The sequence below is a fragment of the Corvus cornix genome, chromosome 2 (assembly GCF_000738735.6).
Source record: "Corvus cornix cornix isolate S_Up_H32 chromosome 2, ASM73873v5, whole genome shotgun sequence".
NCBI classification, from domain to species: Eukaryota; Metazoa; Chordata; class Aves; order Passeriformes; family Corvidae; genus Corvus; species Corvus cornix.
Genome location: NC_046333.1, coordinates 44,792,640 through 44,806,911, shown reverse-complemented (window position 1 = coordinate 44,806,911; position 14,272 = coordinate 44,792,640). Strand labels below are relative to the sequence as shown.

General features: G+C 42.3%; 1 protein-coding gene across 5 annotated transcripts in view; it reads left to right on the top strand.

Moving 5' to 3' along the window:
- CREB5 (cAMP responsive element binding protein 5) overlaps positions 1–6,840 on the top strand; it is a 258,114-nt gene extending 251,274 nt beyond the window's left edge. For all 5 annotated transcript variants that reach the window (XR_002045390.3, XM_039549391.1, XM_039549390.1 and 2 more), the window contains one exon: positions 79–6,840. Coding sequence is in view for 4 of the 5 variants with exons in the window: in XM_039549391.1 (XP_039405325.1) it covers positions 79–242 (164 nt within the window). In the remaining variant the exon portion in view is untranslated. The remainder of the gene's footprint in view (positions 1–78) is intronic.
- The last annotated feature ends 7,432 nt before the right edge of the window (positions 6,841–14,272 follow it).

Below are 14,272 nucleotides of genomic sequence, written 5' to 3'. Positions count from 1 at the left end.
AGTATCACCCAGCCTAGCCTTTTTACTAGGATGGAAAAATGAACGTGTGTTGTCTCTGTGCCCTCAATCCCTTCCCAGGTCCCGAGAGCAGTCCTCCTGCAAGCCCAGTCCCAGCTTGCTCCCAGCAGCAAGTCATCCAGCACAACACCATAACGACCTCCTCCTCCGTCAGCGACGTCGTGGGAAGCTCCACTCTCACCCAGCTCGCCAGCCACAGAACAGACATAAACCCCATCCTTTAAAAGTGGTTGATCAGAAACTGCTGGGGGAGTGTGGTAGCGTATCAAAGCGTCCTCTCTGCTAAGGATATTTGCAACCGTAACTCAAGCCTGGAAGATTCCTCAGTTCTTGAAAGACTCTGGCTATTCATTTTTATAGTTATTAAAATGTCTTTTATACTTAGTTACATAAAAGGGAGTTACGCAATTAATATGCTATCAGCTTGAGAAATGCTTTGGTGCTTTCTCCATTTTTTTGGTACCAGTTACTTGTTTATAAACCTAACTGTTTCTGTACATAGTCACGTTTCCTTCTCACCAATCTAGCCTGCAGCCTCAGAAATACAAAGTTGTGTTAAACTGCAGCTTGTTAGCCAATGTGAGGCATGAAAAGTATTAAACAGAGTCAAACATAGGTAACTAGGAGTAATTAGGCTATAAATATAGAGCGAGGGCATCTGCTGACAGCATAATAAAAAAGAGTTAGCGTTGTGCTATCAGCAGACTGCGTCTTGCATTCAGAGCCTCTTTCAGAGCAGTTATATAGGATGTGGCTTCAGGACAAAATCAAGCCCAAATAGCGTGCTCTTTTGTCTAGCCCTCCCCCTTCTCCTCTCTCCCCTACCCTGGCCTTTTTCTCCTACAGTTATTCTCACACCTTCCTTTTCCCTTCACTTTTCATTTCCCAGATTTTTTTTTCTTGGTTTTTTTTTTTTTTCATTCCAAGGCTTTCTCGCTTCCCTCTTTTTCTCAAAGAATGGTAATGAACAAGCAAAGACTTCAAGCCCACCTAAAAACTGTTGGCACGGCTGCTGCTTTCACTAGCTCTTCACCCGCAGTTGGGCTGCGCCAAGCATTTGGCTTTTAAAAAATACAAATGCTCCTGATTTAGTGTTTTTAATAAATAGGGAAAGGCGAAAACAGCGCAGCCACAGGTGAAGCAGGATGGTGAGCCAGCTGTGTTGATGCTATGCAGCCCTGTAAGCTTCTGTGGTGCAGTAGAGGCATAGCAAGCAACACCTGAGAGTCACAGAAAGTTTTGCACTGCCAGTCATTAATGTAGGAAAATCCATGTAGCATATAATAATTCGGAAAAGTTCTTTTCCCTAACCTGGTTGCGTTGTTCTAGCAATGAAAGCTAACAGCCTCAGGCTTCATGGGCTATAAATGAGAAATAAATCAGTGTAATGGTTCTGACCAGTTGGAAAAATGCCATTTTTAATTCCCAGGGAAAGACCTGCTCTCTGCAGGCATTCCTTTAAACGTTCACGGACTGATCCCAAGCTGGCAGACAGCAGCGTAGCTTCACAGACTTCAATGGCACTTAACACTCGTTTACCACGGGTAAGGAATTGTTCTTTAGGATGCTAAATAATTTTTAGAAGGCATGCAGCGGCTAGAAAATGCTGCAAGAATGCCAAGTCCCACACTTGGGATAAAATACAGTCCTGCAAAGAGGGTCTGGAAAAGAGCCTTATGCCACAATTAAGGTTTTTGTTTGGACTCTGAGCCTGCCCCTCAGCACAACTGATTTGCATCCCTGAGTGGTCCCAGTGATTGATGGGAAAATCAGACAGAGATGATGCCAGTTAATTATGCTTCCTTGCTGTATATGGGGACCTGATTTTGCTCTCAAATCTGTCAGAGGCAAAACCTCCCGCTGCTCGCCCAGGGAGCAGGCTCCGAGCTGGTGAAAAACGTTCAAACATTCTGAGCTGCATCTTTAATAGCAAAATTCACATTTTTCCCAGAAAATGCTCTAGCCCCGAACACACTTTGTTCTGCAGCAAAGCTCTCTTCCTCAAAGACTGTGTCTTTGGTTCTTTAGAGGAGTTGTGGGTTATAAAAGGATGGGTCTTCTCCATGTAGGAGGAAGAGTGAAAAAACTGAAGAGTGAGGGGGCACTGAAAGGCGCAGGGCCTGTCTGGAAGGGAAAGCAAATTTCTGAGCATCATTCATTGCCGAATTAGTTCTTATCTCAGTGACTAACTTTTTATCAGTATTCTTTTCTCTAACAGCTTGCTTTCCATTTATGCAAATACATTCAAAAGAAGATTTTTAATGTACAGTGTAAATCTTGACTTGATTATATAGTCTAAGAACCAAAAAAAAATTACGAAAAAATACAAATGTAAAGGATTTTCTATTATATTTTAGACAAACATATACTTTTAAAGTGTTTTAAATACTGAATCTATAATTTTTTTTAATCTCCAGTTGTAATAGCTAAATGGTTTTGCTTCATCACAGCTCCCAAGGGAATTTTTTTCAAATACGCTGTCAAGAAAAATGTTCCAGCTGAGTATCCACTATGTAAAAAACCCAAATAAGCATTTCCCCTATGTCTGAATTTCATAGTTCACCATCAAAAAGGAAATGCAATTGCAGGGTTAATTTTAAAAACTTTCCCTCTATATGGGTAGCACTTAAATACATTAAAAAATAAAAATCAAAGTTGTTGGTAATATTAGAATACCCAGTTGAGCTACACTGCACTAGAATTACGGTTTAGCTTCATTTTATTCAGTCTCCTCAATTAAAATATTTAGCTGTTAAAATGAAAGCCTCTACATTAAAAAGAAAAAAAAAAAGGAAAAAATACAAAAACCTTGCCTAAGTTTTGTTAAATTCAGCAACTTGACAGTTTGACTGATGTGTATTATATATAGCTCAATTATTTCTTTTTTTAATGCTAACTAGGCAAGCCAACCACACATGTTGGCCTAAATGTGTAATTACAATGAAATGTCTCCTCTCTATACTATTGGCCTTTAGGTATAATCCTTGCTAGTGATGTGGAAATAAGTAAAGGATGAAAAGCTATTTGCTATTGCTTCTTGTAACTCTGTCGCAGGTTCACAGGCCAAGACAACATGCAGCATATTTATATCGGCTGTATCATCGGGAAAAGGACCAACCGTACCAGGCACCTTATATGATTCATCAGATTTGCTTCCACATTAAAATGCTCTTGTTTTCCAGGGGAGTGATCCTGCAGCCTTTCCTCAAGCTGCCGGTCCAACCGGGCACTGGAGGCTGCCTGAGCAAGGGCTACGGGAGAAGCCCCAGCCCTCTGTCTCCAGGATGTCCCTCTGCCCTGTGGTCAGTGGCAGCAGCCTCTTCCTAAGCACGTCACTCTAAATGCACTTCCCAGGCTCTTTCCATCAAGGAGGAATCCTGCTACGAGCTACTTCTGGAGACTGCTCCACTTTTCTCTTGCCCTGCCAATCCAGCCTGTTGCCAGGCTCACCAGGCTCTGTGCCCTATCCCACTGCCAGCGAAGGACAACTCAGACCAGTTCCGTCATCCAGTCTCCAGGGCGCTCGCAGGGTGGTGAGCCTTGGCCAGTGCCTTGCTCAGGAGGAGGTGTTACCGTAGGTAGCATCTCTTGTGCGTGACGTTGGAAGCAGGTTGGAAATCTCAGCCACGGACAACTGCAATACTTTGATCAGAAAGAAACGATGCTGCGATCCAGCTCCGACGCCCCCAGCCCCCCTTCCCCAAGTCAATTTATGCAAGCCATATTCATAACGCTGCCTGTGGGAGACAAGTAGTTTGTGTGCTATCATGGTGTGTTTTATAAGGACAACGACGATGATGATGATGATTTATGGAGAATTTCACGCTGTTGGGAGTTAATTCCTGCTACGAAGCTAAAAGTCTGCTGCCCATATTCTGAATAGTGGAAAGTCAATGGTTCAGTGCCTCAGTGCGTGTGGATTTAGTGTTAATGACTCAGTCCTGTTAACTAACAAGCCAGCTATAACTGTTGTTAAATGCCCAACTTTTGAGGATTCATATTTTTTTAAGCAACAATATTTAGTGTTGAAAACTAGCCTTTTAGTTTAGGCAAAATGTGCTTTTTAGCAGCTAATACCTTTTTTAAAAAAAAGCATATAGAGTGAATTTATGAAAATTCATGAGGACCAAAGCAATTTTAAAACAGGAATCTATTAATTTAGTATTCACATAGAATTTTATAAAGTATTTATTAATAAATGTTATTTTAACACATTCCATTTGAACAGTATTCTTGTACAGAATCTGTTTGGGTTTTTTTTTAAGTTACAATATTAGTTTTGCAATAAACTACTCTAGGTGTGTGTGCATCTTAATCTTTCAGGGTCTCAAGCAGAAGTCATCCATCTAAGATGGAAAAGCTTGCTGAGGTCAGTTGTACAGAAATTCCTAGAATTAAATGTTTTCCTTAAAGCAGCATCTGCTTTTTTTTCCTTCTTTTTTTTTTTTTTTTTTTGTAACAATGAAACAAATTATAAACCTTCAGTTGTTTGCTATGTATTGGAAAATGTGCTTTCTTGTTTTAGAAAGCATGAGTCAACGTATAACTGGAAAGCCTGTCTTTCTTTTTTTTTTCTGCTTTTTTTTCTTTAAGGCTGATTTTATATATCACCACAGAAGATCTAACCCCATCCTCATTTCTTGTCTAATATCACATAGTGAGTTGCACTATACTGCCTTATCATTGCCTCTTCAGTCCTCTTACTAAGCAGTGTTCCTTAGATTTAGACCATTGAAGCTCCATTATACATCAGAGAAAATTACTGGAGGGGGAAGAAGAAAAAATTGATCTGTAGACATAAAACCTAAACTGTGCCTATAAAACAAAACCAGTTACAACTAATTAGTATCTTATTTCTACATTTCAATTATTTATATTCTTTTAAAATTGCACTTTAGCTCTTGCTCTCTTTCTTGCTCTCCCTTGTTGAATCATTTATAAATACTCTTGTAAAAGTTTTGCACCAGATACATTTATATGCTTTCACTGGTGGCATATCTACAACTTGTCTCTCACACCTGTCCGAGCGGAGAAGCTGAGACCAGCCAGTCTGCAGTGTGACTTAGACTTTACACCCTCTTCATGACAGCATATAAATGTTTTATTATGCAATGTGTATGATGTGAGGCGGCATCTAAGCTACATTTATAATCTCTCATCCCAAGAACCAAAGTGTCCTGTATATCGTAAGGTCAGGAGACTGGCTCTGTTGTGCATTGTGATGCACTTTGACTGTTGTCCAACTCACAGTAGCTGCAAAGCTGCAGTGATAACAGTGGCCATACTATGTATTAGAGTTCTGAATCAATAAAATATGTTGCCTTATAACTTGACTAGGGACAGCACCTTTAAAAAAAAAAAAAGAAGAGACAAAAAACTTCTAAAGGCAAACAAAAGCAATAAAATCTCAAGCAATCTGAACACCAAAAAACAAAAAAGGTTCAATTTTTCAACATCTGAAATGATCATCTTACTGCAAAGACAAAAGAGACTGTTTACATCCATAACCCCTTTTTGTTTTTTTTTTCACAGAGCTTACAGCTATCTCAGTTTTATCAGTGGCTTTACACTTAAGAGCTAAATTGCTCACCATTATTGGTTTTCCATAGCTTTCAAAACAAGTCCTAAACTGCACAAGGCCAAAAATGTCAGTGTTCACACACACTCAGAGACAAGATTGATTCTCCAAGTGGAAATCTGATCCTTTCCCAGGCTCTCCTTGGACTGGAATCAATAACTGCAACTCGTTATATTTAGATGAATGTGTAATACCTGGGATTCAGTATCTCCAGTTCTACATTTATGCAAGTTAAATGTTAGTATTGCTGTTTGACCTGGTGGAACTGTTCCCAAAGCCCATGGTCAGAGCCTGCCATCTGATGCCATGAGGGTCTTAGACCCAAGTATCTTTCTTGACTAAAAATCTGTGTGACAGCCTTCTGAATGAAGACTGAAAGCTCCTTCCGGCTTTGCAGAAACTGCAGCAGTGTCCTGGAGCAAGGGACATGGGAGGATTGATTAGGCATTTCAAGGGAAATGTCTTCCTTTCTGGAATCTAGGAAATGTCAGAGAAATATTTTCCCCACCCCACAGAGCTGAGATTGCAAGGAGTTCCCTGACAGACATCACCTTTAGCATGCTTCCACAAGACAAACTACTTTGCACGAAAGGTATATTCGCTCTTCTGAGTAAGAACAATTGCCACTGAGAGTTTTGCCAAGGACTTTATCATAGGGACCCAAGTGTTTCCCAGCCCATGGCCGTGAGCTCTGTATCCCTCTCTCTGTAGCAGCTCTCTTCAAACACTGGGTAGCACTCATCAGTGAACATTGCTTCTTCGGACTATTGCCATTCTCCTGGTTTTAAGGAACTTTTAGCACTGCTTGGAGTAAGCCTAAACTATCGAAGTTTATATATAAATATATATATATATATATATATTATATTAAAAAAAGGTGCTGTCACAGTAAGTTTTGGGCTTGAGGTTGTTTGTATTGTATGCAAAGGTTTTGTGTTTGTATGTCTGTTTGTTTTATTATGTAAAGCAACCACCTTCCTTACTGGAGGGAGATACTTTTTTTTTGGTACATAAATGTAAATACTTGCTGCAGCATTTAATATGTTTAATTTTATGTTAAGCTTTTTGTTGCATTGTGAACCCATTATTGTTACAAATGGACAATGAGTTCATTGAGACTGTTCAACTAGGTCAGATTTTTACATCTCTTTCTAGCTAGAAGAGAAAGGAATTTTGTGCATTTGTACAAATGTTAATAATATCACTGCAATTCCAATATAATAAAGCACTCAAATACAAATAAATCCAGTAGTTTGTCTGTACCTATACTCCAGATATTTTACCATACGGATAACTCCTGCAGTTAAACCAAGCTACTCTTCACTGATTTCTGTTATGACCTACGACCCCTCATCTCCCTCCAAACTGGAGGAGGAGCACGGTGCAGGGTATGCTCCTGCCTGGTGGCAGGAGCAAGGCATTGTGCAGACCTTACGGCTCACCATTGTCCTCCAGCAGCTGAGGTGACTTGGTAAGAACAAGTTCTCTGAACTTCTTCCAAGCACGGAGGCTGCAAAGCCTCAAACAAAAAGACTTACGTGGTGGAGCCTGACATGAGGCCTCCACATAAGGATGAGACAAGCTGTTACTTTACTTTTCCTTGCAGCTGGAGTGTGCTTGTATCAAAATACACTCCATGCTTGTTATCCCGCCAAGCTCTCCTCTTGCCAAAAGCTGCCTGGAAATGGATTTCCTGCTGGGCTAATTAGCTGTAATTGTGATGCCCCTGCTATCTTGCCAACCTCATTTCTCACTATAAATTGGTCCAATACAGACCTTGGCACAATAATGCGTAAACTGTAATCTAAAGTTAGTTGGGATGAACCCATCTCTCCAGTGGGAATTGGATTAGCTGTAGATTAATGCAACTTGATGTCTTGCTGGCAGTCCCAGAGCGAGGGCCTGACCCAAGTGGTGCAGCCTCAGTGACAAGGACCAGCCTGCCTGCAAGCGCTCCGTGTCAGTGTCACGCTGCAGGATATCGGCCCCATGCAGTGTGACTCTGCTGCTCCCTTGGGGGCCCTGGCACAGGCACAGCTTCTGCTGCTCTCCCCCCTGGTTTTTAAAAGGCTAAATCTGGACAAGAGCATTTGCCCTCCTAAAATGGGTAGGAAAAAGGCAGAGCCATGCCCCTGTTCCCATTTACCCCTTGTAAAAGCTGGAAGATGGGGCAGTGGATGCACATGGCTCCCTCTTTAAGGGGGTACAGCAGATGTTTTCCCCAAATATCAAGGCGTGGTATTAGCTGGATCCTTTTCTGAGGTCATATACTCCTGCACTGCCTTCAAAGCAGGGATGTCATACCACTGCTTAACATGTATTTATACAGCAGGGCTCTTGCTCTGGGGCCAAATACTGAGACAGTATCATCATATCTGTAAAAATAGGTGCCTCTCATGAAGATATATCACAGGATAACTTTATTGTCCACACAGTTATATTTACACCTGACAGTATGAGCTAAGCAAGATGTATTCAGGCAGAGGTAACACTGCCCTTTACAGCTGATTCATGGTTTCCCAAACCTGATCGTAGTATTTGTTCCTCTTCCAAGCAGCCCACTGATACTATTGCTCTCTCTGGGCTGCTCTGGACATCATAACAAAGTTATTATTAGCAAGAAAATGAATCAGTGTGAGCACACACTCTTTTCCTTTTCCTTTGCAGGGATGCAGCCAGAACTAGACTAAGCTGAGGACACTCTGCATCAGCAAAAAGGCTGCCCCACCTTATACTAGTCAGAGCAGTGGTACAGAGAGACTCCTTCCCTCTGCAACACCAGCCTCTTGTGCTTTGCTGGACCCACTTTGCTCCTCAACATGTCCCAGCTTTTTCCTGAACGCAGGCTGCAGCCTCAGCTACTTGCTGTAAGGGCACTCAAAACTAAAGGCAATGTAGCACAGCGTTCAAGTAGGGATGATAAGCAAGCACAGAGGACACCTTGGGTACCCAAGGGCACTGGCAAAAATCAGGCAGCATAACAGAGCAACACCAGCAATTTGGAGAAAGCGAACACCTCCCTAAAAAAGGTGTGTGGAGCTAAGGGAGGGTAGTGAACCCCCATGAGCCCAGATGTAAACAGACACAAGAGCTAAGACATTGGAATTGAACTAGTGCTAGAGAAACCCTTCAGCAGGAGGATAGAAAACCAGGCAAACATGAGTGGTTTTTTGTTAGTTTTGAGGTGATTTTTAAAAACTACTGGAATAGAGGGAAAACTGGACTTGCAAGGATGCAAAACTCTTCACTCCCACACTATCACTATCTCAGCATAAAAGAGACAGAGCATGTCTGACCTCCTCTTGGGGAATCACCCCACATGCAGCCTTTGGGGACAGGCTCAGAAATGCTGTGGTTGGTTAGGTCCCCTCATTAGCAACACTTTCTACCCGCGGCTCTAGCAAAGACTTGCAGGACAGACCTACCTCTCAGCTTTCCCTGCTCACCTAGAATCAGCACTGTCTAGATGGAGGCAGGAAATGGATGGTTTAGAGGGAAAACCAGTTTTCTTCTCCACAATAGCTACTGGCTGCTGAGGCCCCACTACAGGAGACTTCAGCTCTGAGACTACCCCCAGAATTAACCTGTTACACCCACTTTCTTCACACTTTACTTGCAGGCATTTTTGAGCTTGCCCATGGGGAATAGGCACAAGATAAATCACAAAAATTATTGAGAACTTTTTCTAGGGAGTCAAAAAATTAATCAAGCATCAGAAAGGAGGGACCAAAGTTAAACCAGGACCACCACTACTGTTTAGGTCAGAGCCAACAACTGAGGGTCTGGGACTATTTGCTCAATTCTTTGGTCTGCTTTGCTATTGCAATTGCCCTAACTTTTTTTTTGCCTTCGATCTGCTATGCTGCAACAGGGACATTTGTTTTAGTGGCTCTAAGAAGGGCATTAGTGCTGCCATGGGTTTAAAACTATTTTTCTGTAGCATTCTTGAGCACTATTTTTCCTCCAGCCTGCTCTATTCTCCAGCAATACAATGCCACAGTATGAGAATGACCTAGTGAAGCTGATAAAATATTTAAGACGTATGTTCTGATTGTGTTAGGTAAGCAAATACCACAAGAGCCCGACCATTAGTGAACCTGATCAGTCCATTCCCCCAGGACCTGCCAGCAGAGCAAGCCAGAGCAGTCTGAGCTAGAAGCAATGAGGCAGCTGCCTTTCCCAAAAGAGAGGGAAGCTTGAAGGTGTATTTTGCAGAGTTGAGGAATTTGCAACCTGTGGGTCCTGCTCTAAAAGCAAGTAATAGAGACATATAGGTATATGGATAGGCAGGCATAGGTTCTATAGATACATATACACGATACAGATATATAGATGCAGACAGTAGAGATATGTGCCTGTGTTATGTGTGTATACAGCAGGTCAGCAGGTGTTTTCACAGGGCATTGCATTCAGCTGACAGCAAGTCAACTTAAAAGAAAGAAAAATATTTGACATAACTGGCCAGTTCATGTAGGAAATTGAGTCGAGAAAAAATAAATAAAGGCAGAAACCGATTAGTTTAAATTTGGGGCCCTCTGGATTATAATGGATCCCATAGGAAGACAGGAGGCTTTGTATGGAAGGACTGTATATCCTCCTTGCACTTTCCCTTTTGTTTCACTAATCGTTTTCATTCTGTGTTATTTGCTGGTTGAGCCAATTCCAGCTTAGTAGAAGTTTTTCTTAGCTTCAAGAAGCTGTGCTACAAAGGCAACACGTAGCCATGGATAAGAAAAAGGAACTGTCTGCAGTGGGACACGGCTGTGGACTCCGGTTACGCAGGGTTGTGTAGGGTATCACACCACCAGCTGTTGTTTTGGCTTGGGTTTTTTGTTGTTGGTGTTTTGCTGTAGCTGCTCTCTGTACTTTGATCTATATGTTAAATTGCCAGAATTAAAGTTAAAGCCAAGCAGTTTTCACAAGCTGGATGGGGAGGATGAGGAAGTGGTAGTTTTCCTACCTGTGTCCTGCTGCAGTGGTGGCTGCCTTTAGAGGCAAGGTTTTATCATTCAGATGGAGTAAGTGCAACCTGCACTGACTGACACCCCCTTGGTGCCTAATTCCTGCAATCCTAACCTCATCCCCTAGAATAGCTGAGGGATTATCAGCCCTTTGTGAGGGTGTTTCTGCTACCTCTTTGTGGTAGTACTGTGTGAGATGAGGTGAAGGGCCTGGGGGGACACCCACAGCCCCACATTTCCACAGCAATACAATGTGGTAACATCCTGGCCATGCTGGCAGCGAGGTTTGCAGGGCTCCCACTGCATTGACCCACTTGCCACTGGCACTCCTCCCACCACACTGCAAAAGCTGAGCTTAACCAATGTCCTGCCATTAGCCTGTCTGTGCCTCAAGCCAATCTGACTGACTAAAACTAGAGGGAAATGCAGTGGAAAATATTTATCATGTTGCCAGTGTAGCTAACTGGTGTGGCAAACCATGCAGCTCACTCTGTGCAGAGCCTGGCGAGGACAGGCAGGACAGTGGGCAGGTGTGTGGGCAGGGAGTGAGCAGAGAACAGGGAAGGTGGTAGGAAGATGGCCAAAATGTTTGTGAGATGCTGCGTGGCGAAGCTGTACTCCTAAGCTGTGCCCAGGGCACCAGACAGAAACTCAAGTGAGATGGTGTCTGCATCTTGTGCCATTAGTGGCAGTGGTTCTGCCCTGTCGCCCCTGTGTGGTTTACCCACCTGAGTGCACTTCTAGTGCTGGCCCACCACCAAGGCTTTACCCAGAGCTGTCCTTGCCCTCCAAAGCCCGTGAAGCCAAAAGTAGCATTAAAACATGACCTGCTCTCTGCCTTCAAAGAGTTAGCAATCCTCACGCTGCAGGGACAGGGAAACCCAAGCTACTGATTACTATGTGCTTTTAAATTCTTTTTACAGTGGATTTCCAGAGCAGAACTCGCATTTTTAATTGCTTAGAAAGACCTTCACGCATATATCCATGAGGGCAATTTCCTCTGACATGTTATGCTGCACGTATAGGAGAATTGTACAAAGATCCTTTTCTGCAGCAGCAAAATAGGTACCATCTTGATCTGCTCATAAAAACATTTCTGCTTTCCTTGAAAGTCCGTGCTGAGCAAGGCGAGCATGCAGGGCTGAGCCCTGTTGAGGGACAGTGCCACAGAAGGAAGCCTGACATCCACACTCCTGGCACTCACAACTTGTTTCTGGGACAGGATGAGAAAGGCCTGTTTTTCCCAATCGGAAATTAAGACCCTTTGGCTTGCTGAGGCCATGGAAGAAGTCAGGAACAAGGCAGTCCCTTTTTCCAGGAAAACTCTACTTCTAACATGGTATGAGAACAGTAGGAACCCATCAGAGCCGCAAAGCAGAGCTCCATCACTGCTGCTGGGCTAATCAGAGCCAGCAGCTGGGAGGGAAAGCCAAGGACAGCTTTTAAATGCACACGGCAGAGAGAGGAATGAAAAATATTAATTTTAAATGGATCGACACTGGCCTTGGAACTAGGCAGGCAAACATCCAAACCTGTCAGGAGGGAGTAATGAGGGCTTTTAAATTAGATGTGATCACCTATCTGCGGCTGTACAGAGTGTTTGCTGTGTATTCCCCATACCTTAGGGAGAACCCCAGACATGTGAGGTTACAAGTGGGCTGTCTGTCTATGGGCTCTTTCATCTGAAAGTTTCAAGTGCTTCTCAGGCTTTAATTTAGTGCCTTAATTACCCAGGGATTTAGGTAAATATAATTGTCTTCATTTTTCCCAGCAGTACACATAGAGGAGTAGACTGACAGAGAAACCAGAAAGCATGAGCACGCCCCCCCCACTTTCCTACCCCCCCTTTCCTGCTCTTGCCAATAGCCCGTACATCAGGGCCCTGCCAGGAGACTGCAGGCAGGCAAAGCTTTACCTGCTGAAGGCATATCCATGCAGTCCTCCCTAGGAACTGTAATCCTTGCCCTCAAGGAGAAAGGAGCTGTTTTGCTTTCCATTTGTCTTCTTCAAAGCTCTGGCCAAGCTCATCCTCATTAGGAGGCCATTAAAACACTGATGTTCTTCACATTACGATTTCCTCTTGGATTAGATGGGAAGATTTTTATATGCTGTAAAAAGATTCTCTGGTTCTGACATCTCCTTTTTTATTTGCCCAGACCAAAAGCTTGCAAGGAACAGGAATGGGAAACCATACCAGCATTCAAATAAAATGCCACAATCATCCACAGAGGCGAGGGAAAAGCCCTACAGTCTCATTAGCCAAACTTGCACATGGTTCTAATCAAATGGGTGGGAGGGAGACATTCCCTTGGCCACGGATACCAACGATTTTTTCCTTAGGTTCCAATTCTGTAACTCTTATTCATCCGAAGATAAACGGGCTTTTCAGGCAGGGAAAGAGGGCTTTGGGACCGGGCTCTAAGGCTTTTCATGTATTCATGAAGTTGTCACTTGCCTTTTACATTCAAATTCTGATGGGTCAGACTTCCTAGACGGTGTCTTTCAACACCTAATAACTCACCCAGCAAGCTCCAGTGCTAATACAGACGTCTTCTTATCAAGCTTGAGACTGAGGGTTTTGAGGATTATTTTAAAGACACTTTTTGGATTTATACTGAATCCTTCACAAGGATTATTTATGTGGCATTTCTTTCCCATTACACAGTTGAAAACATCACCTGTTTTAGCAGGAGATTTCTGGGGTGAGTGCAGAAATATTTTGAGGAATTTGGTCATCGCCATTTGCTAATGGAAAATCTAGTAACCGAAGCAATTTTTTAAAATCCCAATAAATTTTATATTTGTTACTGCTGGATTCCCATTAAATGCATTAATTACAGGAACTTTTAATGAAGCAAGTAAAAAAAACCAACCTCCATTATGTATAGAGCACTGTGAAAAACAAGGTATTCAGCAGCGTGTGCTCTTATATACTCTTAATAAAAGACCTTACCTTAAGGTAAAAACCCAATAAAATATGCTATAATGTGCTATGGGACCCACCATTGATTTACAATACATTTACTCCTTTAGCAAGTTTTGCACAATACACAGCCAGCTGTTATATATTTATATGTACGACCCGTTTTCTTCTCACAAAGATTTATTGAATTTCCCCAGAGCATATTCATTTTCTAAAAAGTTCTTTGTTTTGCTCTATATTCATTGTAATAAAAGCAACAATCTTCTTCCTGATTGACACCCGAGATATTAAAATTACAAAAAAATGAGAGCTGATATCGTAATACTTTATATGGAAATATTACTCTGTAGGCTCTGTGAGACTAAATGCAAACCGAGTTTTGCTAATATCTGGCTTTTTGCAAAACTGCAGCACGTTGGGCGAGGTCTAGAAATACATGGCAAAATTATCATGAAGTCCCTTTTTCTAATTCCTCCAAGGAACTATAAATGAGTAATTTTAAAAATAAGTTCATACACCTTCTGTTCCCCCAAATTTAAATGACGAACATGTAAGACTCATAGCAGCAAGTTCAATATAACTGCTGAGAAAGTTAAATTATGCATAACATAATGAACATGGGTTGAAATGCTTGAAGAAATTAAGGAGCATTCTCTGAAATGCACTTGCCAATCCTTTGCATGTCATCAAAGATTATTTTTTCAAGCAAGATGTAATGTCTCATGATATAATGGAAAAGCTCTCGGTGTTCCCTAATAGTCACACTGATTGTTATGGTTGGCAGAGGGTCCT